We start from the raw sequence: 26,322 nt of genomic DNA on the forward strand, positions 1-26,322 counted from the left end.
CTTAACTTCATAAAAATATGATTGGCAACGGCATGATAACTAGAGTTGTTGCAGTTTGTTTTTTTCACTACATCAGCTGCCTGATAAATATTAAATTCAAGCTCCATGAATTTATGTAATCTTGATTTGAACATGTCACTGCTGGTAAACAAACAAGAGTCAAGTGCTGCTGCCTTTCGTCAGCCCTATGAATCAGTCTGAATGTTGCAAGCAATGACTTTGACGTTTGCACCTGCTGTGGCTCCCCCCTGCAAGCATCTGTGTTGGCGTTGATTTTTTGCCATTTTAGAGGCCAGAGGATGATTGCTTCCTCTGCCGCCCCTAATCAGGAGATGATTAACAGCTTACCACTGAGTCACAGAGCCCACGGCCGAGAATCACAGCCCTCCTAAGGTACAGGAAAACATAACCATGAAATATCAACAGCCGTAGAAACGTCTTGATGATGCACGATGCTGTGGGTGGCTGGCTGGCTTTGAGCTGCAAATGAAAGTGAGTTTGACATAACATTTTTTTTTTTTTGTTCAATACACAACAGGATTGGTATAAGCCTCTAAAACATATGCTCATAATACAGCAATTAAAGTGCATGGGATATGCAGACTTACACATTTTATGCAGCATACTATAGTTAACTTTTGATTTGTCAATAGTGGCATCTAATTGACAACTAAGCTGGAGTGGGGACATGAAGTTCAGTTTAGCTATAAAGCTTTTAGTTTCCTGAAAATATCTTAAATCGTGTGTACTTTTTTTTCTTCTGTTTTTAAGAATGACGAAAATGTATTTCAGGTTTGTCAGTCAATATTTCCGAATTTTCACATCCATTCTGCTGGACAGAGCTAGCTTTCATTAGCACCTTGCTAGTTGCATAACAGCGTCAGTGCACCACTGTGGTCTCAAATGACATCAAATGCGCAGTATGGTGACATTCTATTAAACTTTTTTCCCCTGATGGTGTGGTGTACATGACCAAAATAGGCGCTCTCGGCCACCGTACTTCCTTTTATGTGACTCAGGAAATCAGTCAGTCTACCTCCGTCAACAAAGGTGTGGCAGGTGTGACAGGTGTGGCATTGCTCTTATTTTAATCATCGCAAAACACGAACATAACAAAAACAAACACACACGTTCTTTAATCCTCAGCCCCCTTTGCTAATTAATGGTTGGTGAAACTTTTTTTTTTTTTTTTTTTTTCTTTCTTTTTTCCGATACGGTTAATTTGACATCCATAATTCTGCGGGTACCCAATGAGGTAAACTTCCGGCTCGTGGACCGTACCATCTCAGGAATACCCCCCCACCCGTGTCGTGTGCTCCGGTGGGCGGCTCCACCTTCTTCAGCGGCTGCTGTGGCGGCAGCCCAAAACAGAGCATCATGGCGATTGATGGTAAGTAGGCCAATTACGGCTCCGCTCCGCTCCTAATTAACTTCCTCCGGTGTCCGCCGCCGAATCCCGGACTCTGCCACTGGTCCGAGCGTAGCTGAATGAAGGGTCGTAGGTGGTGGTGGTGGTGGTGGTGGCGGCGGCGGCTAGGTGGGGAGAACCGGGGGTCTCGTCTCGTCCGTCCCCCCCCCTCCGTTTAAAGTTCGGGAGTAAATCACATTTTGTCGAGCTCCTCTCGCTGCCGGGTGGGTGTGACTTGAGCTGGCGGCGGCTCGGCGAGCCGGTGTCGGCGGTGCTGAGCGGACAGCTACCGGGGCGGAAGCGAACTAAGACGGCGTCCCCTGGTAGTTTCGGTCGCGGATACTGTGTTTCTGTTGTTTTAGCCTCGCTGTTGTTGGGTCAATACTTGGATTTATAAAAAGGAATAACAATAAACTTGTCTAAACTGCACGTTAGATGGGTTTCACCGGTTGCAGGTGTATTGATAGACTCATGTGTTTGTTGCTTGTTATTGCTGTGTACCTCTGCCCTTTGTCCAGTATTTGCACTGCTCATCAGCTGCTTTGTGTTTCTATCTGTCCACCTTAATATTTTTTTTTATTTATTTATTTTAAACTCCCTCCTGTGCTTATATAACTTTGCAGCATGTAAGCAGCTTAGGTGCTCACTTTATCTGTTTGAAAATCATAATACGCGCCGCGCCGCGCCTGAATGCATAGTGCACTTTGAATGCAATTGCAAATGGGTCAACGGTGCACTGGTTTGCGTCAGATCAACATGCATTTGGGAACATTTCGGTATTACAATCAGGCAGCATGGAGCATCATATAACATTTACATAACACTGATGAGCGCTGGTTTATTGTTTTATTGCCAAGAAGGCCGTTATGTAAGTGTTTCCACCAGCGCTGTGGTTTGATTTGGTCCAACTTGGTGCATGCCACGCTTTTCCACAGTCAATCCGCCTTCCTTTTCTTCCTCTTTGCTGCCTTTCTATGGCCCGGCGGCGTGATGTTTAGGACGAAGTGAGTCGTTTGATCATGCTGGCCTTGCGGAGTTTTGACATTTTTCAACTTTTGGTGTGAAATGTGCAGTAAGTAATACAGGCCAGCAGGGTTCACCTCTAGAAACCAGCACAGTGCCAGTTCCTTCAGTAAACTAGGCAAATAGACCAGACATGAGGCCACACTGAGCCTCTGGGCTTTTCCAATAAGACTGCACTGTGATGAGCTACAACACACTGGCTTGTGTTCATCTCTTGTCTTTCGATTGAAGAACTTCAGTAATTAGTTACGTTGTCCTCTTATTATATTAAGTATACTATTGATTATTTATTCATTATTTGCACTTTTTTCATTTTTAGTGCTTGGGTCTATTTTCTGTACTTTTATTTTCAGATAATTTTTAAATGTTCAATTGTTTCTACATGTATTCTTTTTTTCAATTTAGAATTTAAAAAAAAGACAAACCTAAACAGAAAATTCAACCTGGTCTTGGACCCTACTAGCTGCAGCATCCCGCCTGTGCTCCTCCCTCCTCCCAGGGAGCCACACCTTGCCTGAGTTGTCCAGCGGCCTCAACTTCCCACCACATTAGTCAGCAGCAAAGTGCCATTTCCTGAAGGAGGCAGTGATCACAGTCAGCATTATTTTATTTCCCTCAGTGCTCGTTGACTGGTCTGAGACTTAATGGAGCGGCTGCGGCGCTGGCTAACACCTGCAGCAACCCGAGCCCGAGCCGGATCAAACCGGCTGTGTGGTCTCGGCCCGACGGTGTGATGTTAAGTGTTGTAGATTATCACCGGCTTCGGAATCGTGGAACAATTTATGATTTTTTAAAGTTTTTGCAAAAACTGAACTTAACCTTTTTTTTTTTTTTTTTTTTTTTGTCCCAACGAGCTCCTCCCTTGCACGATCACATTTTAGATGGCGCTTTGCATTTGTTGACATTCAGTTCGGCGGACGAGCTAATTCCCATGGTCACGTGAGTCATCATCCCTAAAACCTCGCCACCAGTGCGTGCCGCGCTAAATACCAAATACATCAGTGCCTCCTAATCCCCTCAATTGGATACCCGCAGCAGGCGCTCTGTCAAAGGATCACCAAGTGACGCCGCTAAGCTCGGCGCCACATGAACGCCCTTTTTTTTTGTTTTGTTTAAGTGACTGCGACAGAATATGAAAAGAAGGACAAACGCAAATAAATAATACGAACCCAGAAAAAAAAAAAAATCTAATGTTGTCTGAAAAAAAGAAATGTTTCTTTCAGGCGGTGCCTCAGCATCACTGGGTCTGGGCCAGTGTTTGACTCTGGGATGGAGCTTTGTGTGGCAGGCTGGAGATTGATCACACAGGCCCAAACGGATTTCTAATCCTGGTTCAGCCTGTTTTTTTAATTTCATTTTTTTTTTATGCCCTGCCAGCAGATTGAAAGCGTCCCAACTTGGCGCTGGTGTGTGTGTGTGTGTGTGTGTGTGTGTGTGTGTGTGTGTGTGTGTGTGTGTGTGTGTGTGTGTGTGTGTGTGTGTGTGTGTGTGTGTGTGTGTGTGTGTTCTGCAGCGAGATGTTCTGCGATGGAAACATGGTGTGTTAGATACATGTATACATAGAAACATGATCATCATGATTGCATTGCGTGTTTTGCTTTTTCTTTTACATTCATTTTTAAAAGTCCTAGAAGCAGTTTCAGAGTAGATTCCAAATGTGCATTGTCACATGATCGAGATACAGCAGCTTTAGCCCTCTGTTTGCCGCATCCTGGTAAAACAATGGCTTTTAGTTTCCTGCCAAAACTGCCGCTTTGTTGGACTTCTAATGTGTTTTAAATGGGACAAAAAAACCAAAGTGGTTTCAGAGGGCAGAGGGGGTGTGGTCCCTGACCTGGGAGAGTGCCCCCCTGTGGTGTGGTGGTGCATTTTCTCCTCTTAACAAATAGACGAGTGTTTTATTTATTGTAAGACCGCGCATGTTGTTGATTCGAATAAAATGTAAAAGGTCAGAAATATTAGTCTGTCACGAAGCCTGCGGCTCTTTCTCCTGGCTGCTGCTGCTGCTGCTCTTGCTGTCCATACATTATTGTCTGCGCGGCGCACCAAACAGGATACAAGACAATAATGGCCCGAGCGTCTACGCCGCATTTGTGCTAACATTAGCCATGAGGCATTGTGGCACAGAGGGCTATAAATTTCTCCTAAGTGAATCCAAGCGAAAGTGCTGCAGTTCTGGGCTGTAAATCCAACTGGGCCAGGCAGACCGGCAGACAGACAACGGAGTGGCCGTCAGTCTTAATGAGGATAACAATTGGCGATTAGCAAAAGCTGCTGATGCACCCAAGCCCCTTCCCATTATTTTATATTGCTGAACAAAAAAAAACCAACCGTATAGCTGGCTGTAGTGGATGCTGAATGGGCACAGTGATCACAGCGACCGTCCTCTTCTCCGCTCTGTGAGATATCTTTGCTTTCGTCATCGTTTTGCAGTTGGAGCAGGACTTGATGATTTTGAAGAAAAAAAAACCAACACCCTGTGGTCCCATCAGGACAAACGGAGCACTGGCTCACATCCGGAGACACAACACAACGCGGCAAACAGCAGTGTTGCCAGACAACATAACAGTTACAGCAACAACCAGCAGCAGGTGGATCTCACGATGTTTAAGATTGTCGATGATTTTGAGTTGTTTTTACATTAACATCTATGTTAAGTCATTTTATTTTGGCGGAGAGCTCCTGTCTCTTCTCTGCCGAGGACTTAAGATCCACTCTCAGCTTCTCTTCATATTTTTTTGTTACTTGACAGGTAGTGAAACACAAGCACAAACACGACCGGTTTGTCATCTCTTCCAAGTTAGTAACCACACCCCCAGCCCCTAACTCATTTGGAGGCTGGATTTAAAAAAGCAAAGGCCTGAAAATTTGCGTAATACCTTCTAAATAATTTGCGACTCGCAGAAACGAGGCTGCTGCTGCTGCTGCTGCAGCTGCTGCTGCTGCTGCTGCTGGGCAGAGAGCAGGCTGACGTGACTTCCCAGAGTTCTTAGCGTCCGTCCTCACGGGTCTGGGCACGCTGCTGCCGCCCGCCGCTACGTCACGAGCTTGCGGGCGAGGCGTCGGCTAAGCCGGCTAATCTTTGACGTACGACATCCTCCCCCGGCTAATTGGTTTAGCCCCGAGCGAGCCGTCCCGACGTTCATCCCTCGTTAGCGTCAACGTGGCGGAGCGCCAGGCCTCCGCACGCCGGCGACCGTCACGTGACAGGAAACTGAGTTGAAGCGGCGGCACAGTCGCGGTGAAACTCGCTTTAAACCGGGCTTTTAGAAGTTCTTTTTAAGCCTGCGTAAATAAACGGTGGCACGGCATATTTGGAAAATATCCCAGTTCGGAACCTCGGCAGCCTGCCTCTGTGGGTTTTCATTGCCACGGCAGCAAACGCCAACCAGTCCAACGGCTGTCAGGTCAATGTCCTCCGTTTTCACGGCTGCAGTCGGTCGCCCTCCCCCTGAACCCAGACACGACGGAGGAGGCTGAGAAAGAGGCTGCAGACACGTTTATGGAAGTAAATTTAACCAAAGAGAGAGAAAAAAAAAAAAACTTTCATGGACTTTCATCGCTGCTGGAGAGTTCGCTTTGGCAACACACGGGGAGCGAGTTGTCGCCGAAAAACCGTTTCACACAGCGTCCACAGAAAATATTCAGCCCCCTTCGCTCTGATTACTAATGCAGAGATGTTTTTTTGAAGCACGGTGTGACGGATGGCAGCGGAGGGAGGTCGGCGGACTCGCCGCTTGTGCTCATAAATTATGGACTCTGAAGATTTTTGGTGTTTTAATCTCCTTCAAATGTCCAGACCGTTGTGTCAAGTGAACGAGGGATCGTTCAAGAGCGCAAGCAAGAAAATGTTATTTTTGACAAGTGTGTGTGTGTGTGTGTGTGAGAGAGTGAGTGAGAAGTGAAGGAGCTGACTGAGAGCTTCCTCCCACACACAGCTGCCGGAAAAGAACTCGGCTTCCGGCAGAAAGTCGCTCCTGCCTTCCTTCTATCCTTCCTTCTTTCCTTCCCTCCTTCCTTCCTCCCGTCCTTCCTTCCACGGCCGCCGCTTCCGAATGCCGTGATGTTGGAAGACGCACGCCTACGTTTCCAACCACGACAACGTCCTCGCCCTTTTTTGCCGGTTTGGGTGGCCAGGCCACCTGATCAGGAGTCTGTTTTCAGCAGCTTGCAGCTGTTTGCTGGTTCAGACCGTTTTCTCTGTAACAGCAGGTCAACATTAGCGTCATTTAAATATAATAATAAGTCGCAGAAGTAATGAGAAGTGGTAATGCAATAACATGCAGAGAATTTCTGCAGAATGGATTAGCTAGCCCGGTATTTGATCCCCTAAGTCATTTTTTAACTCCATTTTGAGCATCAGCATCACTTGCTTCCGTGCGTGTTTCTCTCTGGGCTGTTAAAACCTCGGTAGCCAAAGTCTGTTTAAGACCTCAACCTGTTGTCACATCCCAGAGGCGGCGGCTGCTGCTGCTGCTGCTGCTGCTGCTGCTGCTGCTGCTGCTGCTGCTGCAGGGCTGATGAGTGGAAGTGTGAATACGGCGGCCTGTAAATTCCAGTCACTGTCTGGAAGCTTGCTAGTTCTGGAAAATCCAAGTCGGACTCATACTGCGTGTAGTGGAAGGGAAAAAAACAGGCTGATTATTAAAAAGAAGAAGGAGGAGAAGAAGAAGAAGCTTTTGCACTGACTGTGCCACCTGCTCTCTGCCACTGTCTTTTATATCTGCGTCGTCCTTGTCTGTGTGATTTTTGTCCCGCCCTGTCCGTGTAACTGTGTTTCCATGACACTCATTTTGTTGTTGTTGTTGTTGTTGCCGTTGTCGTCATCGTCGTTGGTTTTTGTCGTTTTTCCCGCCTTTTTGCATTTCCTCCGTCATTGAAACTGCACTGTCCTGTTTCCAGGTGGCGAGCGCAACTGTGGAGTTCATGAGCTGATCTGCGTCAGAAAAGGTAGGGGGCGCTGCAGATCAGAGCTCCGGGGAGCAGGGTTCACCTTTGACCCTTCCCCTACCCCTCCACCTTCCTCACCCTGGTTTGTCACCGTTGAGCTGTCCTTTGCGCCCGCGCATGTGCGTATGCTCTCACCTCCGTGTGTGTGTGTGTGTGTGTGTGTGTGTGTGTGTGTGTGTGTGTGTGTGTGTGTGTGTGTGTGTGTGTGTGTGTGTGTGTGTGTGTGTGTGTGTGTGTTTCCCCCAGGCGGAAACGTACTCGCATGCTCATTTTCTGATCTGTTCGCCTCCTCTGAGCGGCGCGGAAACGAGTTGCTCATCGCGGCCGATCGGTTCCGCTCACTGGACGTGAGCGCGAACCGTGGCGGCTGAGTGGGAAGATCAGCCGTTCCCCCTCCCCGTCTCGCCAGTTCCTGCCCGTCCTCGTTTGCATCCTCTCCCCACGCCTCATGTGCGGCGTAGCGCTGTAAAATTGTTCAGTCGAGGGAAAATCGCGCCGATGCTTTGTTTGATTCGCTGGATAAACTTTTACATCGGATCAAGAACGTTCTCAGTTCGCAGCTTAGCGTCCCACGTGTTCAGAATGTGAACGTTCTCACACTCTTCACATTTCCCTAAACGTGCAGCGTGCTTATTCTCAAAAAGGTAATATTAGACAAGGTGATCTTAAAGACATTGTAGTGACTGTTGGTGACAGTAATATCGTAGTGACAATAATGTATATATATATATGGATACATCAGTGGCGGGCCGTGCATTTCACACCTAGGCCATCAGTGACATCACATTTAGGCCGCTTTAAAATAATACACCTCATATTACCCTCAATTTGACACTAAACATTACATCTCCTTCATATAGTAGTTGACCCTGTCGAACAAAACATTGTTTCCAGATCATTTCAATCGTAATTGGTCTCTTGCCAGTGTAAGTGTAAGGACCTTAAGAAGGCCGCGGATACTGTCCACCAAAAGTGCACTCTGAGTTTAACCGCTTGTCCAAACTGGTCCAATAAACTGCACATTGCCACCGATTCGTATGAGGGACCAAAACTGTTGAACGATAAAGTTATTAAACACTTCAACACTTTAGATTTACATTTTAGATTGCAGATGATTCGGCAACTGAACCTTCACATTCTCCTTCAACCGTCGTGGGTTCGCTGTGGTGGACGCCGGATCTCCAGGTTGAGTTCAGTCTGTAAGGTTCTCAGGTTCTTATCCAATCACAGGACACATACTTGTGAAGTTCAGCGCAAGGCCAGCTCGCTGGCCACGGCATCGCAGGCTCGAGGTCTGATTGGCTATCGCCTCTAGCTGAGGTCCGTTCACTAACAGCGGACAGGAGCCTGCTATGTCGGTTCAGTTGGCCTAAGGCAGATTTCACGGCACCTGGCAACACAAGCTAGCTGAAATCTGATTGGATAAAAACTCTACCGGAATATACGACAATGGAAGCAACGCATCCAAGTGGATATTACACGACGTGAACAGAACAGACCGAGAAATTGACTTTTTCTAAGTATAGTTAGGCCAGCAGAGAAGGCCTTGCTGGTCCTGACGTCCCACCGCTGGTATATACATACATATACTGGTTTGTATGTATATTTATGAGCTGACAGAGTCTGAGTTAAAGCAACCCAGTTGCAGAATTGTCAAAGACATATTTCTAAAAAAAAAAAAAAAAAATATTTCCGCATCAATTAGGGCTGAAATCATGTCATCATGGCCCCATTTCCATTAATCAGCTCAGGCAGGACGTGGATGAACCCACGTCAGCTGCTGTATGTGTGTGTGTGTGTGTGTGTCCTGTCAAGTGTTGCTGCCTCGGCTAGTGTGGGAGTGTGTATGGGAGTGCTGGTGAGAGTGCTTCTGGTCTGCCTGTGGAGTGTGTGGGTGTCTTTGTGGTTCAGAGATGTATTTTTCATTTTTTTTTTTTTTTGTTCATCCTTTCCGACAATCATCCAGCCAACGTGGCAACTGTATCCATGTAAATGCAGCAGGAGACAATAGAGGGAGAGAGGGGGAGAGACACGGGAAACACAATGAAAACGCAAAACGACAACAAAATGTCAACAAGCGTCATTGTCCCGCAGCCCCTCAGGCTCGCGATAAAATCAGGAAAGCTGTCGACTTTAAGCACAATGCTGTGCACAGTAACGTGCATAAGCACAGGGTTTATTGGTAAATAAATGAATAAGAGGGATAATTAAAATGAGCTGCTCATGAAAACCAAATCCAGCGGAGCCTGAAAAAAGGTCAGTTTGTTGGCGTTATTTTTGACTGTATTTATGCAGTGGCTAATTAATGCAGCTAACGTTCCGCATTCAAAAATGATTTTCTTCTCATTTCTTCTTTTTTTTTTGTTGATAATAGAACAACAAAAATCAAACCTTGATCAGTGTGTGACCATGGCAACAAGGTCAGCCGAGCAGCCCCAATGTCATCTTTTTTTTTCTTTTTTTTTTTTTGCCCAGCAACATCCTCCTGCCCTTCCTATGGGACCTGCGGCTGCCCCTCGGCATTGTGGGACACGTAGTTGTTCCTGCTGTGTCCTTGGTGCCACCTGCTTGTGTTGGAGGAGGCGTGAGGCGTCTGCAGAGAGCCTAGTTTTTTGTTTTTTTTGTTGACACCAAGATAACATAATAACCAACGCTAGAATTATTATTTACTGACAACATGAAGAGGATGTCGGAGCCACTGATTCTACTTGAAATTATTTGTGATTTTTGGAAAAAAAACACGGAGAAAAAACCCATTACCTCCTGTTCAGTGAGACTGTATCCACTCAAGCCATTGTGTCTACATCGTAAGAGTTTGGAATTTAACGGCAGCCAGATTTAATATCTCATGTAGGATTTGAAACTTGTTAAAAAAACAAACAAACCCCAAAACAAACTCACATTGCAGAGCCTCATTGAGGAGTCTGCCGCATTTTCCAATCATCACGAGCTTTCCCACATTTTATTTTCGCACATTATCTCTTTGTCGCGCGAGTCTCTTGTGTAACCATCTGTTATTGTTGTTAAATGTTCCTGTGAGTCATCAGCCAGCCCCCCTCCCTACACACACACACACACACACACACACACACACTGTTCTCTGTTTGATGAAGTCTTATTAGTTTGTGTGTGTGTTTGTCTGTCCGTCCGTCTCTGAAAATGAAGCTGCATCATGATTCAGTCACTCGCTTCGGTTTACGTAAGACTCATTTGACATTTGGAACTTGGATAAAAGCACCTGTGAGTGTTTAAAGCCCAAATCTTGAAGCAACTTTAACAGACTGTGGTAGTTTTTTTCTGAATGCCACCACCTGGTTCTGGCACCTCCACCTGAACACTGTTGTTCTGTTCTTGTTCTGACTCCCCGACGTCACAAACAGACTTTATTACACTCATACAGTCGCTTCCTGTCCTGACATCTGATGTTGGGGAAACCAAACAAAATGTTGGTGCCTTCAGCAGCGACTTCTTCCCCCTTCCGTTTGTCTGGAGTGATGTTGCGCCTTCGTACCTGTTGCTATGGCGACCAACAGGTTGTGGAGCTCTCCTTCGCATGCGTCTCGCTGTCTCTGGCCAATTACCTGCCTGCGCCTCTCCCATCTGTGTGAGGCTGGCCCTTTTTTTTTTTCTTTAAACAGAAAATGGGTCACAAAACCCGGCGTCGGTCAGGTTGTGCATTTGAAAAGCTCCCTGTGCCGCTGCCTCCGCCTGCGGGGGGCCACTAACCGGGGCGGCGATGTAGGAGAGGAGGAGGAGGAAGGAGAAGAAGAAGATGAACAGGAAATGGGAGAGGAGAAGAAGGAAAAGCTTAATAGAGAGTAGCATGTGGTATTGTGTGCAACCCAGACAATGTTCGAGCTGAAACACTGCAAAAAATAAAAACAGCTGTTTCTGCAAGCAGGCAGCTGATCACCTGCCTGACTGATATTTAACTTCCGTGCCAGTAGAAAAGCAAGAGCAAGACCCTTATTGCTCTGTGTATATTCTTATATATACATGAGAACTGTTCTGAGGGTAGGAAAAACCAAATGACTTTTTTGTACTGCAACTTTACACTTTTATTATTGTATTTATGGGCAGCATGTTGAGCTTTTCTCAATATAAAAAAATCCTAAATCAAGCCAAATTTTACAAACTGGACCTTTAATTTGGAAAAAAAAAAAAATAAACCCGTGTAACCTGAGCTTCCGTGTCTCAGTCTCTCCAGAGGTGCTGGGCTTTCTGACCGCCATCGGCCTCTTCATCATCCTCATGACGCTCCTCTTCTGGTACCTTAGCAACAAGCTGGCGCTGGAGAACCCGGGGAGCCTCCAGTGCCTCGATGACTTCAGGAAAAAGTCCGATTTGCAAGGTAGGCTGCCGGTGGAACGCCCCCACCTACTTCACACGACTGACCGGCACAAGCAGCAGCAGCAGCAGCAGCAGCATGAGGCCCCCGTGGTCCTCCGCCTGGGGACCTTCTCCACCCGGCGTTGGCCTTTTCTCTGCCGCTGTGGGGATTACTGTCACTGAGAGATGTGGCCGTGTTTACGCCTCACCTGCCTGCGGGGCCTCAGCGGCTTTGAAAGGTTGGAGGCTCCAGGGAGCCTGCGCTTGGAATTGTCTTCCCTCAGGAGCCGCCTGGTAGCCACCTAGAAAGAATGCAATCGCACTAATAGTTGTTGTTGTTGTTGTTTTTTTTGGATAGAATGATAATTTAAATTTAAACCCTAAACGTAAAACCCCCGCTAAATGTAAAGGGAGCACGCACAAGCTTTCACAGCTTAGAGAACTTTTCGGCTTCACACGCAGCAAAGGTTATTTTAAAGCAGTGCTGCCATCTGCTGGACAAAGTATGTCAATGCAACTGATGGTGTGGCAGTTGAGTGATTCAAGCAGACCGACTAAAGTGGCGTAATAGGAATAGACATATTTAATAGTATATCTATTAGTTTAGTTTGGCTTGTTCATATGTTGACTTTATTTAACCATCTGTGATTTCTTCTTCTTTTTAAAGAAAAAACAAAAAAAAAAAAATCTGTTTTGTGCTCTTGTCACCATCACTGTTGCACATTCGTAGCCCTAACGGATCAAATGCTGGCAAAACCCGTCGATTGATGTCAAAGTGACGGCTGCCGCGTTGTGCAGCCGTGGCCTGACTAAATGGCCGAGAGAGCTGCTGCTCTTCATTTGCGTTACACAACATATTAATACGTTTTCTTGATGGTCTGCCAACATATCACCACCGTTGCATAATGAGGCACTTGGTTGCATAATGTATGTGAACATGGGCACGGCTCCACGACAGCACTGGTGATGGGACAAAATAAAAAAAATTCAGCATTTGTAGCTCAACTTGATCAGCCTGTGCCATTGATGCTGATGGCTTCAGTTGATTGACAGTCGATCATTTTTTTTCCCCCAGCCATTGATTCTTCATGTGTATTTTTCAATCTCTAACCTTATTTTGGGGAAAGGCATGTAACAATTTTTTTGTCCTCATATGCTGCAAAAAAACACAAATAGATACTGTATTTATTTCCCTGTATTTATTTATTTCCCGCTCCAGCGGATCCCTTTAAAATGCACCGCACTGGGCCTTTAAATTTTCCTTTTTAATCTGACCTGTAAAAAAAAAACCTCCATACGTAGTAAAATCTTAAAGGAGTACGACTTCTCGCTTTATCTCAGAGAAACAGCTGACATTTGTCTCATTTTGACCTTTTTGAAAATGTCACTCTGGACAGCGGCGCTCCTCCTGCTATTTTTAGCCACTCGCAAAATGTCAACTTTTTAGATCCGCCGATGCGTTTTAAACTTTGGACGCGCCCAGACCTTTTTTTTTTTTTTTAACCAAGAGTTCAATTAAACTGTTTCCCCTCTGTTGCCCTTGCAGATAAGGCGGCCTACGCCGACGCCGATCTGCAGGGCTCGTCGTCGGACAGCGAGGACGAGGTGATGGGCCAGTACCAGGAGGCGGTCAGCCGCTCGCAGGGCCTCCGGGGGGCTGCCAGGATGGTGGGCAGCATCAAGCAGGCGGCGGGTTTCAGCTGGGAGAGCCGGCACCACAAGTACAGCCCCCTGGGCGCCGATTACGCCGGCTACAGCAGCGAAGCCTCGGCCGACGACGGTAGGTTGTCTGGGAGTAGCGGCGGGTGGGCGGGAGAGGGAGGGAGGTTGCAAAAAAAAAAACAACCCAAAAAATACAACAACACAGGCACGCAAAAAAAAAAAAAAAAAAAAGCCACAACAACGAACATCACCCAATTAGAGAAATTTCCGCTTCTCTGCTCCTCCTGCTTAACCGGCGCCGACGGATCGTCTCCAACCCCCACCCCCCCCACCCCAACGCCCACAAAGTGCCTTAATTGCACCTCAAGATGTTGCACGTCGCGCATCCCATATTGTATGCAGATATCTCCTCCCTCCCTCCACCCTCTTTATCCCCGCAGTGAGCCGGAGTCAAAAGTACAGACTTCTGCCGCACCCCCAACCCAATTCCGCAAATAACTCGCGCGCAACTGACACACACTGTCAGTTGATCCACAGAGGTGATCAAAGCGCAGCTCCCGCTCTGTGCACTCTCCGTGGGAGTGTTGTGAAACAGTCAACTGTCTGCATAATTTGCACAGCCTCACACCTCTCCTTCTCCTTCTTTTCTCTTGCTCGGCCCCTTTTTTTTCTTTTTCTTTTTTTTTTTCTTTGGGCATGCGTCTCTGTTTCCCATCTGCCACAGTCTCCATCACAGGGCGTTTACCCCCGTGGTTGGAAGGCGCGCTCTGATTTCTCTGCTCTTTCTTTTCCTTTCAATGGCCCGAGTGGCAGGAGAACACCGGCGCTGACCTGCTCGGATCCCTCTGATCTCCATCCGTCACGACGACGTGAGCTCATTTCCGCGGAAGTGAGAAAAATCCTTCCCTCATCTACTTTTTGGAAAGTCTGTCCTAAAACGCACCGTTTTGGAAATCAGTGACCTCTAATGGTGCTTCCAGGTGAGCATCCAGGTTAGCCAGGTGTTCCACCCACCGAGACGTTGTCCTCTTTCAGACGTGTGAAAGACCCAGCAAATCATCGGTTCTAGCAGGAGGCTGAAAACACAGGGCTAAATGTGTTGCCCTGTGAGAGAGAGAGAGAGAGAGCAGATTTTTTTTTGAGGAAGAATAATTAATCATACAAGGCTACGTTACAGGAATCAAGACTAAAAGTTAAAGTCGTGGATAACGTTTACGCTGGGAGATGGTAGTGTCCCAAGGAGGGATTCAAACACAAAAATAAGTACAAAGACAAAAGTTTTCCCCAAGACAACAACAGCTTTGTCTTTGTCAGGGTCCTCGGTGAGTGAATCACATCTGAACTGAGCTTTGTGTTACATAAGACAGTGGGTTTCCGAGCCAGTGTCTGACAGAATCTATTTAAAGTGATGCTTGAATGTGTAGCTCAGGGATAAATAGTGCATGACGTGTTTCTGTCCCCCATTAGTAAAAAGACTGCCCTTTAATTGCTGCCTGACTCCTGAAGGGTCAGTGTTGTCTTCAGCCGCGATGATGATCATTGAAATCACACTGAACGAGGGAGTAAAACAAGTTAAAGCTGCAAAATTTGCCGCACGGAATTGATTGTTTTCGCCATGATGGTTCTTGACTGCCGCCTGCAATACCGACGTCATGTCACACCAGAGCTAAACCGCGGCTGCAGACTCACACATCACATCACACAGATCCACTGCCCCGGTGCCGCCACACAGCATGGCCGAAAATAGCAAGTGTGAAGCCGGAGTGAAAACTGATGAACGATTAGGCGCATGCACCTGAGGCTGCAGTACCGTGGCCACCCGGAGGGGGGCGATATTGCTTGGCAGGACGCTGCACTGATGTCTGGTGGTTATGGCAGCAACGCTACCCAGTCTACGGAAGCGCATTGCTGTCACCGTTATAACGTGAAAAGTATCACGTAAATACTTGAAAGTATCACGTTAAAGCGTGATACTGAGCCCTATTTTTTTTTTTTTTTCTAGGATGGCTGCAATGCGCTTCCGTACTAGTCAGACTCAATCCATTCAGTGAATGTATTTATTTTATTTATTTATTTTAACTTAAAATGAGTGTTTTTGTCCTTTTATTTAATTTATATTCATGTATACAGTATATATTTTTGAAATAGTTTTTTGTGGTCACTTTCAGCACGGTACACGGGGAGACGCAGGAAACATTCCTTCTGTTCTGGACCAACTTTTAACCCTTATTTTATTCCCTCCCTGACTTTCAGGAGCGGCGGAAAGGGCAGGTAGCTTCTGCAATTTAACACAGGCGGCGTCGCGTCACGCCGGGTGAGGGGGTTTGGTGGGGGGAACGTTCCCAATTAGCGGGGCTGGAGAAAAGAGCCGCGCTTTTACACACAGCGGCTTCCGTCGAGTCGGCCGCCCCCGGCTCAGCGGCGAAAAAGCCAGAATGGATTCCCTCCTTTTATCAGGCCCTCCATGACACTTGCTCGAGACTGCTTTCCCTCCCCCGCTACCGTTACGCACCACTTTGAGGTAACGTCTAAGTGATTTTACTAAGAGTGAAAGTTTGAGCAACTCGAGAGCAAAGCCGGAGTTACGTGACGATGGTGTGGGCTTTTTCCAAAAGTTGTAGAAGAATAGGAGTGTTTTTTTTTATATATGTGTGTGTGTGTGTGTGTGTGTGTGTGTGTGTGTGTGTGTGTGTGTGTATTTATTTATTTATTTTTTCCTTTTTGCCCTCCAAATATTTTTTCCATGCCTTTGTTTTCTTTATTTTTTTCTTTTTTGAAAGAGATTGAAAGTTCTAACGCTTGGTGGTGTCTCTCAGGGAGTATTAGCACCGGCTGCCTCAGTCTTTGTGAATCCAGATTGGACAAGAGGAGACGGATTGCAGAAAACAGCCAACAACACTATTCAGGGTTTCTCCAATAAAAAAAGAGAGAAAGAAAAGGTGCCAGCAAAGAGACGCCGAGTCTCTGCCTGCTGGGCGACTAAATCATTTAGAAAGGTGAGAGGGATGAAATGGGTGCAAAACCAAGAGGTATTTCGGTTTAGGTCACTTTAAATGGGATGCGTCTCATGTTTTATTGAAAGGTTACCACCAAAATAAAAGCACTGAGAACATCCTGAGTGACACATTATCCCTGAAAGGTAGAGCCTTGAATTGTTCTCATTTCTGCCGTTGAGGTGAGACCTTCAGGCGCTATAACAGATTTGAATTTTTAATAAGCTGCAGTCCGGAAAGGGAACCAGAAGGAAAGCGTTGTGTTTATAGTCGGCACACAATTTGTAGTGTGCAGTTTAACTTCTGTTAAGTATTTACAGAGTTCCTATTTTGTCTTCGCAGCATGTCTGACTGGTAGCAGAACATTGTCAAATAAAATAATTATTAAGCAGCCCGAGATGAGCACGATGTTCTTCATCAACCAAACCTGTTTGGTTTTATGTTTGATTATTATCTATCTGTTTTTCCTCCCTTTTTGCATTTCGGATTCATGTTGCGTCTTGTCACGTCTTATTCAAAACTCCTCTGCATTTTGAAATATATTCTTTCGTTAAACACACAGTCCATTACCCTTACACATGCTGCCTGCCGCTTTTTAGAGACGCTCGCACTGCCTACAGGAGGAGCTGTGTTTGAAGTTGTCAACAGCGGCTCATTAAAGCTGCGCTCAGACGCGGCGCTCGAGCTGTGAACCGGAGGCTGACTTCACTTTGGAGTTTACACTGTCAGGAACGGAAGCCTGCAGTCACCGAGTTCACTGCTGCCTTGCTTTGGCTGATTGTCGTCATCGTCATAAACAAAAGCAGAGTTTTTTTTTTTTTTGTTGTTGTTGTTTTTGACATTGAATTGTAAAAGAGGATGTGCAGGGGATGGGTTTGTTTTGGTGGGCTTGCTGCGTATCATTTAGCAGTGAAGTGATGCTTTTATTCTTTCAGAAATAAAAGTGTGGAATCAATATTGTTAGTATTTTCTTTACAGAATCTACTGACTGCCTCTTTGGAATGCCTCACTTTTTTCTATAATACACAATTATCTTGCTTTATTGGTGATGCCATTAAAAGACACAGTAACAACTGGACGTCCCCACCCTTTGCCCTTTGCTCCGCCTCTCTCAGCCAACTGCATCCAGAGGATGAGGCGAACCCCTCCGCTGGACGAGCTCCAGCCGCCCCCCTACCAGGACGAGAACGGCTCCCCCAGGATGTCCTGCACGCTGTCCGACCTGGGAGACGCCAAGTGCGACCTGTCCCACGGCAGCGGGAGTCCCCGCCTGTCCTTTGGCAAGTGTCCCAGCGAGGCCAGCGACGGCCCCGAGACGGAGAGCTACCTCAACAAGGGCTACGAGGAGGACGTCCCCAGCGACAGCACGGCCGTCCTGAGCCCGGAGGTAATCAAGGTGTGGCGTCAGGACCAGAGGTGTCAAAAGTATTGACATTCTGTACTGTAAAAGTACAGATGCTGGCGTGAAAAAAAGTGAAAGTACTGATTCAACACCTAGACACAAGTAAAAGTGAGAAAGTTCCGGTTCAGAAAGGTACTTGGGTAAAAAGAAAAGTAAAAAAAAATAATTATTTTGTTATTTGTTGATAATTAAGCAAAAATGAAAAAATGAACTGACCTGATCATTTTTAAGAGCTTTGATACTCTGAGTACTCTCGTTTATTTGCATGTTGTAACAATGTAACCAACCTCTGGTCAGAAGACACGTCAAGTTGACTCTTCCGCGACTTTCAACTCCAGCTGGTTGGTCTCCTCAGGACATGTCGGCTGGTGGATCGGCGGCGCAGCTGCTCAAAGGCTACGAACCGGATCCGGCCACCAAATACGGCACCCTGGACGTGGTCTTCAACTTCGACTCGGACGACCAGACGCTGGAGGTGACGGTGATGGCGGCGAGCGAGCTCCCGGCACTCAAGCGCACCGGCAACATCTCCTGGCAGGTGCACCTGGTGCTGCTGCCCACCAAGAAGCAGAGGGCCAAGACGGGCGCCCAGAGGGGCCCCTGCCCAATCTTCACCGAGACCTTCCGCTTCAGCAGCGTGGAGTCGGAGATGATCGGCAACTACGCCGTCCGCTTCCGCCTCTACAGCATGCGCCGCATGAAGAAGGAGAAGGTGCTGGGCGAGAAGGTGTTCTACCTCACCAAGCTCAACCTCCAGGGCAAGATGTCCGTCCCCGTCATCCTGGAGCCGTGCTGCGCCCTGCCGGTGAGTCGGATTCTGGAAAAAATGGGAATCGCAATTTATTTTTGTTTTTAATTGAGATCACGATTCTCTCACGATTATTTTTTTTCCAAAACAAATATTTGACACATATTGTCTGTAACAAAAGAACAGAACAAAATGTATATAATAGTGCTTCTTGCGAGATTGGCACATCAACTCTGGTCATCAGTAGGAACAGTCGTAAGCACAACATCTGACAATAAAAAAAACAACATCAAACTAATACGCAGCAGTCTCTTTGAACAAGATGAGAAAGGTAGACATGCTTCCTAAACCTACTCAAAAGTAGAATTAAGCATGGTAATTTCTTCTGTTGCCAACTCATTAAAGGTTCTTTGCTGAGTACACAAGTCGGTCAACATTTTCAGGCTTCAGTGAGTCTTTTTAGCTTTGCCAAAGTGTGCTCTGTACTAATGTTTGAGGTGGTTGTGTCAATATGTTGTGTTTCCTTGCGGTACTGCGATTAAGCCAAAACACTCTTTCCATGTAACGTTCTTTTGACTTTCGTCGTCTTCTCGTCAGGACGCAGCCAATCAGAACGAGCTGAGACACAGCACAGACGACGTTGTGATGTCACGTTGGAAATAAACTCTTTACTGGTGATTTTCTGGCCTGTATCATTTTTATCAGTCATCCACAACTAAAAAACCATGACTGAAAAATGTACTATAGAACGATTTGCTATGAATTGCATTTCGGGTCACAGTCGTCCAATCAGCCGTTTTAAAGCTGTTTATTTTTGTATTGCGGTTTATGGGAAAAATGCTTTTTGGGCCAATGGGATTGTTTTGCTGCAGTACCTCGAGTGGCCACTGGGAAAAATCGGCAACACTTTCTGACGCTGATGATCAAAAAAACATTCAACAGAATTGTCGGCATTCAGAAATGAGATTGCTGTCAGTGTGAATCGAGATCGCAATTTTTTTTTTTTTTTTTTTTTTTTTACTGTTAATCATGCAGCCCTTTTCTGACGATCAAAGGAGGGTTTTTTTCAGCCTGGTTTTGGGCCAAACTCTTGTTTCGTCATTATGAATTTCCAAATCGGTGCAAAACAAACTTTAGAAAACCTTTTTCTTCTCTCTTTGCTGCCATTTTTCTGACAGGTTGGCTTCACACTGCTCCCCGATGAAAACCAGTCAATCTGCACCTCATTGATCGTATCATTTTTTCTTTTTTTTTTAAATCTTTATTGTTTTTTTCCCCCTCGCTTTTTCAGGGCAGCGAATCCCAGGTGAGTCTCTCGGACATGACCTGCAGTGAGAGCGCCTCCTCTTTCCCGTCGGTCAGCCAGGCCTCCACGCCGGAGATCCTCGTGGGCCTCTTGTACAACGCCACCACGGGGCGCCTCTCGGTGGAGATCATCAAAGGCATCCACTTCAAAAACCTGGCCGCCAACAAGCCACCCAGTAAGTACTCTCAGTAGTGCGTTTCAGTCTCGGCTGCAGCAAAACGAAAAAAAAGCCTACGGAATTATGGAAAGTATTTTGTGCAATTTTATGGATTTTTCACCTGCGGTTGTTCGTTTTCATTAAAAAAAAAAAAGAAAGAAAAGAAAATCCATCAAACGTGTTTTTTTGTTTTACTAAGGAACTAACTGCATGTAGCATGTGTAGCATAATGCTAAAGCTTGATCTTCTGGCATGTAGGCATTAGTGCTGACCTTGACAGTTATATTTGAATTCTGAAAAAGGGATTCTTCAGAGGTACGAGGAGAAAAAAAAACTTGCCAAAATGTGCAAGTTTTGCAACAAGGATAATATAGAAACAGTCGGAGGTATTTCTTTTTAAAACAACTCTGGAAGAATTAGCTAATTTAAACGACGCACAGCTCGTCATCAATTGCACTGCCTGCTCTTCTCTTTTCCTGTGGTCTGATCCTTGTTCTCCCATGATTCCCGGTGTGGCTCCGGGAGCCCAGCAGCAAGTTCAAACAAAACGTGCCTCTTGTTGAACTTTGAGCGACGTTGTGCTGTTTCTCTCTCTTTCTCCCCTCCTCCCTTGCATCCTCTGCCTGGTGGTCTGCACCTGAAACTCTCTCCCCCTACTTCCTTTTTGACATCTTGGTCCCTTGTTTTTTTTCTTACTGCTGTCCAACCCTTGTTGTCAGATGGACTGTTCTGTTGCCTAAAACACTTAATAGGTGGCCAGGTTTACATTATCAGAGGTGAGTCTCTGTCTCTTCCGCCTGGTGAAGTGCTACCCTGTTGACGTTCTCCTACCTTTCCATGCTATCCTTATGGATGGACGCAATCAAAGTTTCTGGTCATCGCGATGGTCAATTTATTAATAATATTAAAACCTGTTTATGTTTATGTGTTTATATTAAGAATGAAGAAAATTTGACAGCATTGACAGCGACTTTTATGTCAGTCCAATGAACAAGAAGCAATTTTCAACACTTGAAGGAAGCTAAAAACATTTAAAGGCCTAGTGTATAAGATTTAGTAGTATCTAGTAGGGCTGGGACGAGATGCTTTTCTCCCGATTCGATTCTTCTACGATTTTTTTTTTTTTTGGGATGCCGATTCGATTTAAATTGCGATTCTACGATATTGCCGATTTTTTTCGATTTTTAGTCTGCATTTTTAACACCAGTGAAACAGTTGAGTGATTATGATAATGAACGGAACGTTTTCAAAGAACAGTTGAATAAAAACATTTCACCCTCTGCCGGACAAAAATGGCAACTTTTTCCAATGAAGCATTTGAATTTGAAAAAAAAAAACAATTTTTGAACAAAAACAAAAATCGCTTTAAAACTCGTAAAACAAAAATGGCGATACTAATGTGAATCTTTTTTTTTTTCTCCCACCCTTAGCATCTAGGCTTATGTTTTTTTGTTTTTAGTTCATAAAAACAGAATAGCTCTTTATTATTAGCGACTTCCTGCAACTATCTCCATATACTACATATCTACATACATATGTATTTTCTATTCAGTTCTTTACCTTATATCCCTGTAAATGCTAGACACTTGGGCCTTTAAGAGCTTTACATGTTTTTAATCCATAAAAGAACAAGTTATCAGGTCAGTAATCTGTGTTACGCCAAACTACGGCGAACGTTTTCCCGGCTCTGAATTTCTGCAAAGGGAACCAAACAAACCCAGTTCTATTGATGATGACACGTTGGACCGTCCATCCATGAGGAAAGCAGGTCACTGTGGTGAACATTCGTCTTGCATCTTGTGCTTGCTGTCGTGCATGCCGCCCTCTTAGCAGCCGCCCGTGTCTTGTGTTACCTCTCCACCACTCGCAAGTTGCGCTCGCTCAGCCCGCCGCGCTCGGTGGCTGCCGGCCAGCTTGGGGAGACGCCGTTCATCGACCGACCGCCGGCGTCACATCTAAACAGCGCAGTCTGGCATGCCGCCGGGTTCTCCAGCTATGTTTGTCGCGCACGAGCGAGCAAGATGTATGCGATGAAGCGGAGAACCGACATCCATGGAGCAGACAAACACACTGACAAACACACTGACTCTGTGTCTCCTCGTATACAAGCACGAGAGGAAGTACGTCAGCCAGTTTCACCCGGTTCGTACGCCGACCTCGCTACAGTTTTGACCCATTATATCACAAACCAAACGCTTCTTCCACAGGTTAGCATAATTAGCAATAAACAGTGGCAGGGTTTCCTGGATCTTGCCACGCAACTGTTCCATGTCGTTTCTTTCTGCCGTGCATTCACGAGGTGACTGTGGGGGGCTGTTGCTCTGTACATTGACCAGTCCGCATTGGTCGACATGTAGGAGTCAAATCGACTCACAGTCTCTTCATGTGATTGGCTAGTCGGACTCTGTGAAACCTGATAAAGTACAACTTCAGTTGGACCTACTTTTTTCTATTATTTATAAGTTTGGTTGAAAAGTTGAGTCCCCCCCCCCCGAACTTTCTCTTTCTCATCGGCTGACAAGCTTGTGATGTCCTCCAGGATTAAGTGTTTCAAAACACCGATTTTTGAGGATCTGAGGAATTTTGAATAAAAACATCTTGTATTTTGCATTTTTGTGACATTCATTTGTCACACTTCCTTGTGTGTAAAGTCAGACCGACTATAATCATTTTTTTTTGTGCAACACCGCCTGTAATGCCCCCCCCCCCCCCCCCCCCCGCTAATATCCGCGTCTGTCTGTGACTAATGACAGCAGCCAGATTTTAACATTGTTTGTGCTCTCCTGAATAGCCCCCCACCCTGCCCCCCCCCCCCCCCCCCCCCACTTCCCAAATCTGTATAGTTTCCAAATTACATTTAGGACAAAAAGTCACATCTGGTAAACGCTAAACAAAATAAATCCTCGGGCGAAATTGTGCGAGGATCCTCGTTGCGCTTATGAAGGCCTTGATTGACTTAGCGCGCAGGAGTGCGGTGAATGTTGCCGAGCCCCTCCCCCGGCCCGAATCCCCTCGCCCCCCCCCCCACTCCCCAAAAGCCGCTTTTCCGTCACTTTTGCGGCGCCGAGCCGACGAGTCAAGTTAATCATCAGCTGCAGCCCCTCTCATTCGGCGACAATTGCCTGGGAGCCGCGCATCGCCGTCACTGACCACTTAAGACATCCAGAGCTCGGCGGAGCCTTTTCAGCCGCAGTCAAAAAAGAAATCAGGGCCATTTTTTCCACTGTGCTTTTATGTCAAAGGGAGCAACTGAATGTGTGATTTGAGGCGGTGAGCGAGGCGTTGGAAGGCAGCTGGCACTCGACGGCATGAAAGAGCCCGGCAATTCATTCCTCATTCTCCCCCCTTAGACAGGGACATAATGCGCGGCATTATCACGGAGTGGTGGTTGCAGACGGAGGGGCGAAACACTCTCAAAGAGCCATTGTGATTGCCGAGTCTCGCCTCCTTCACTTTCAGCCGGATCCGTGGCTTCAGTTTACGTCGTGATCCCTGCGCCGGGATGAGGAGTGAATAAGGGAAGTGAATGCTGAATCACCCCATAATGGCGGCGTTGTTCTTTTATCCCCTCCCGTTTCCTCTTTTAGGGGAAAATAAATGAGTTGTATTTGGAATCATTTCGGGTTGGGGCTTTTTTGGGGGGCGGGGGGAAGGCGGAGGGGGGAGGTGTTACCAGCTGATTTACATAAAGCAGACGGATAAAGCCAGAGGGGAGAAAGCTGGAAATGTGACACGGAGAAAGATTAGTGGAAATATCTCCACTCTGCGCTCCATCTAAATCCTTGAATGCTGATAATGTAATTTGATCTTCTTTCATAATGCAGATCTACAGAGCTGGATTTGAGTTTTCATGCCGTATCTGATGAACTCATTGTGGGAAATTATAAGAATTACGCAAAATTCCGATATTTTTTTTTAAAATTTTTTGGTCAGAATGCAGATTTTTCAACCACCTCCCCCTTGTGCATACAAACACTCACACACACAGGCACAATGTTGTCTTTAGTGGACTCGCGTGACATGGAGTGATCTTGGTTTGGGACGCTGCTCTGGGCTCCTCTAGTCTGTAATTGTTCTGACACTAAAGTGATGTCACAGTCAGAGAAAATAATAGCGTCTCCTGGGGCTCCTCCACAATGCGGTGCCTTCATTCCTGCGTCCTCAGAACAGACCTCCTTGGCCTCTAAGCACGGGCAAGGCGCACCACCAACTTATTTCTCCTCACAACGGTATCCCCTTACTTCAGGTTTGTCTGGCGGTAGTTGCGTAGCAACAACACCAAGGTTACTTGCGCCCTTTGAGTTCTGGCTCTGTTATCTGGAAGAGCGGCGGCGCCTCGTGATCAAGAGAAAACAGCATCCGATGCGGTCATGATCTTTCGCATCAGCGCACGCTCCGTCGGGGGGGGGGGGGGCATGTCACACTTTGCCGCTGGCTAAAGAACGCCGCAGCGGTCGGGAACACCTTTAATTCAAAGGGAAAACACTGGAGAGAGACTGGAGAGTTGCAGGATACCTGCCCAATTGCCTTTGTGGATGTGACCTGTTTCAGGGTGGGAATCCACTGTCAAACTATCCAACTAAGTGCAACTGTCTTATAGAAATTCAAATCGAATCAAGTGGGTTTTTCTTTTTTTTTTTTTCATTGCCGCAAACTGCATGCAAAGTGGGTGTCGATGTGCTCTTATAAATCCAGTGATCCAACCCAGAACAGCCACTAGAGCGCGAAAAAAGTGCCGCTGGACTGTGGAGTTTGTGATAAAGACGTGATGCTAAAGTTAGCCTTTGTTAATACGCTGAAGGTTAGCAGTCCTTACGCCATTGGTTCCATCAAACTAAGTGAAATCTCAATTGGAAGTGTCCCCTTGAAGAATTCTTCATTTAAAGAGTGATGTCTTTAGCCAAACACATCACTCTTTAACTCAACAAGAATTGGGGTACCCCGTGCCTTTGCATAAACTTGCCAAAAGAAAGGGCGGGAAACACTGGCGGACGCCAAAGCACAGGCTTCTCAATGACTCAGAAGTCTTTTTTTATTGCTCTGATCGAGCTCTCCGCCTCTCCCTGCGCAGATACATATGTTAAACTGACCCTGCTGAACTCCATGGGTCATGAGATGTCCAAATGCAAGACGTCCATCTGCCGCGGTCAGCCCAACCCCACCTACAAGGAGACCTTCGTCTTCCAGGTAGCACTGTTCCAGCTGTCGGACGTCACGCTCATCCTCTCCATCTACAACAAGCGCAGCATGAAACGGAAGGAGATGATCGGCTGGATTTCGCTGGGCCTCAACAGCTCCGGCGAGGAGGAGCTCACCCACTGGACTCAGATGAAGGAGTCCAAAGGACAGCAGGTTTGCCGCTGGCACAGTCTGTTGGACTCCTAACAGCGAGCTGTTCCCCATCCAGCCACACAAGAAGACGATAGTCTGCCTCAGATAAGACCCCTTGGCAAGGCATCAGTCATTCTTCATCGTTGTTTGTGAAGTCACACAATGGCAAGTGGTCATTGTTTTATTTAGTTTTTTTTTTCAAAATTGCCTTAGTGTGTGTAGGTGGCCCCAACCCCAACGTAAGACCTGCACCAACACTTATTTTCATTGTCAGCTACTGCCTACCCGTATTCCGATTGTCATTTCTTAAATTGGAATTGTTGACACTTGGGATGAATCATTTGAAAGCTGTGCTGCCGAGGTTTCCCAGAACATTTTTGGGCAATCTTCGATTCGGCGATCCAAGAAGCTTTGGCAAAGCGATGACCTCCTTTTCCTGTTTACTTCGATTCAGTGTTGGTAAGGCCTTAGACCTAAAACGAAAGAACCCACTACTATCCCTTTATGTCTACCTAGACTGTTCTCAAGGCCTCAAGTGTCAAACTGCCATCACTGCTCATGCAATCAACCCAAGTCCACACACATCTTTTAATGACATTTTACTCCTAAATGTCACCAACACAAACTTTACCTATTACCACATTGGAAATTCACCAATTACATTCAGACATTATGGAAGACATTGTGTTGACATTGTGTCGGGGAGATTCAGCCGTGTCGGACGTTTATCCACCGTTTCAACTTTGACTTGAACGCGACTCAAGCTTGACAACTACTTGACCACAGCCACTTTTTGTGAGGGCACGTGTCTTGAAACTTCAGAGGTGCTCTGTAGAAGCGTAAGGTGGAGATACTGACAGTGTGGTGGCTGGAAGGTGCGCTCACACTGCCAACGCAGGGTTCACCACTGTCTTTTTGCTTAGATGTGACTGATATCCTATCTATTTGCAATGACAGCAGCACAAACCATATGGAACTCAGAACACCAACGCCACCCCCCCCCCCCCCCCACC

At 46.4% G+C, this 26,322-nt stretch overlaps 1 protein-coding gene across 4 annotated transcripts; it reads left to right on the plus strand.

The window, feature by feature from the left end:
* Positions 1-1,245: 1,245 nt before the first annotated feature.
* On the plus strand, positions 1,246-26,322 carry syt14a (synaptotagmin XIVa). 4 transcript variants are annotated; one of them, XM_076023428.1, is made up of 9 exons: positions 1,246-1,390; positions 7,334-7,381; positions 11,580-11,732; positions 13,257-13,490; positions 17,481-17,761; positions 18,123-18,572; positions 19,807-19,996; positions 20,698-20,754; positions 25,050-26,322. In XM_076023428.1, exons 1-9 carry the CDS (start codon positions 1,378-1,380, stop codon positions 25,361-25,363), a joined length of 1,740 nt encoding a protein of 579 aa, XP_075879543.1. In that variant the 5' UTR covers positions 1,246-1,377; the 3' UTR covers positions 25,364-26,322. The 4 variants fall into 4 exon arrangements, with proteins under 4 accessions (XP_075879543.1, XP_075879544.1, XP_075879545.1 ...); XM_076023429.1 differs by having other exon boundaries at positions 1,248-1,390; positions 17,481-17,752; XM_076023430.1 differs by lacking the exon at positions 20,698-20,754 and having other exon boundaries at positions 1,249-1,390.

The sequence above is a fragment of the Nelusetta ayraudi genome, unplaced genomic scaffold, assembly GCF_046127955.1.
Source record: "Nelusetta ayraudi isolate G7.1 ecotype Tasmania unplaced genomic scaffold, CSIRO-AGI_Nayr_v1 ptg000015l, whole genome shotgun sequence".
NCBI lineage: Eukaryota > Metazoa > Chordata > Actinopteri > Tetraodontiformes > Monacanthidae > Nelusetta > Nelusetta ayraudi.

Coding starts and splice junctions, on each gene's coding strand:
- syt14a (XM_076023428.1), top strand. Junction 17,762..18,122: donor TGAGCCCGGAGGTAATCAAG/GTGTGGCGTCAG, acceptor TGGTCTCCTCAG/GACATGTCGGCTGGTGGATC. Junction 18,573..19,806: donor AGCCGTGCTGCGCCCTGCCG/GTGAGTCGGATT, acceptor TCGCTTTTTCAG/GGCAGCGAATCCCAGGTGAG.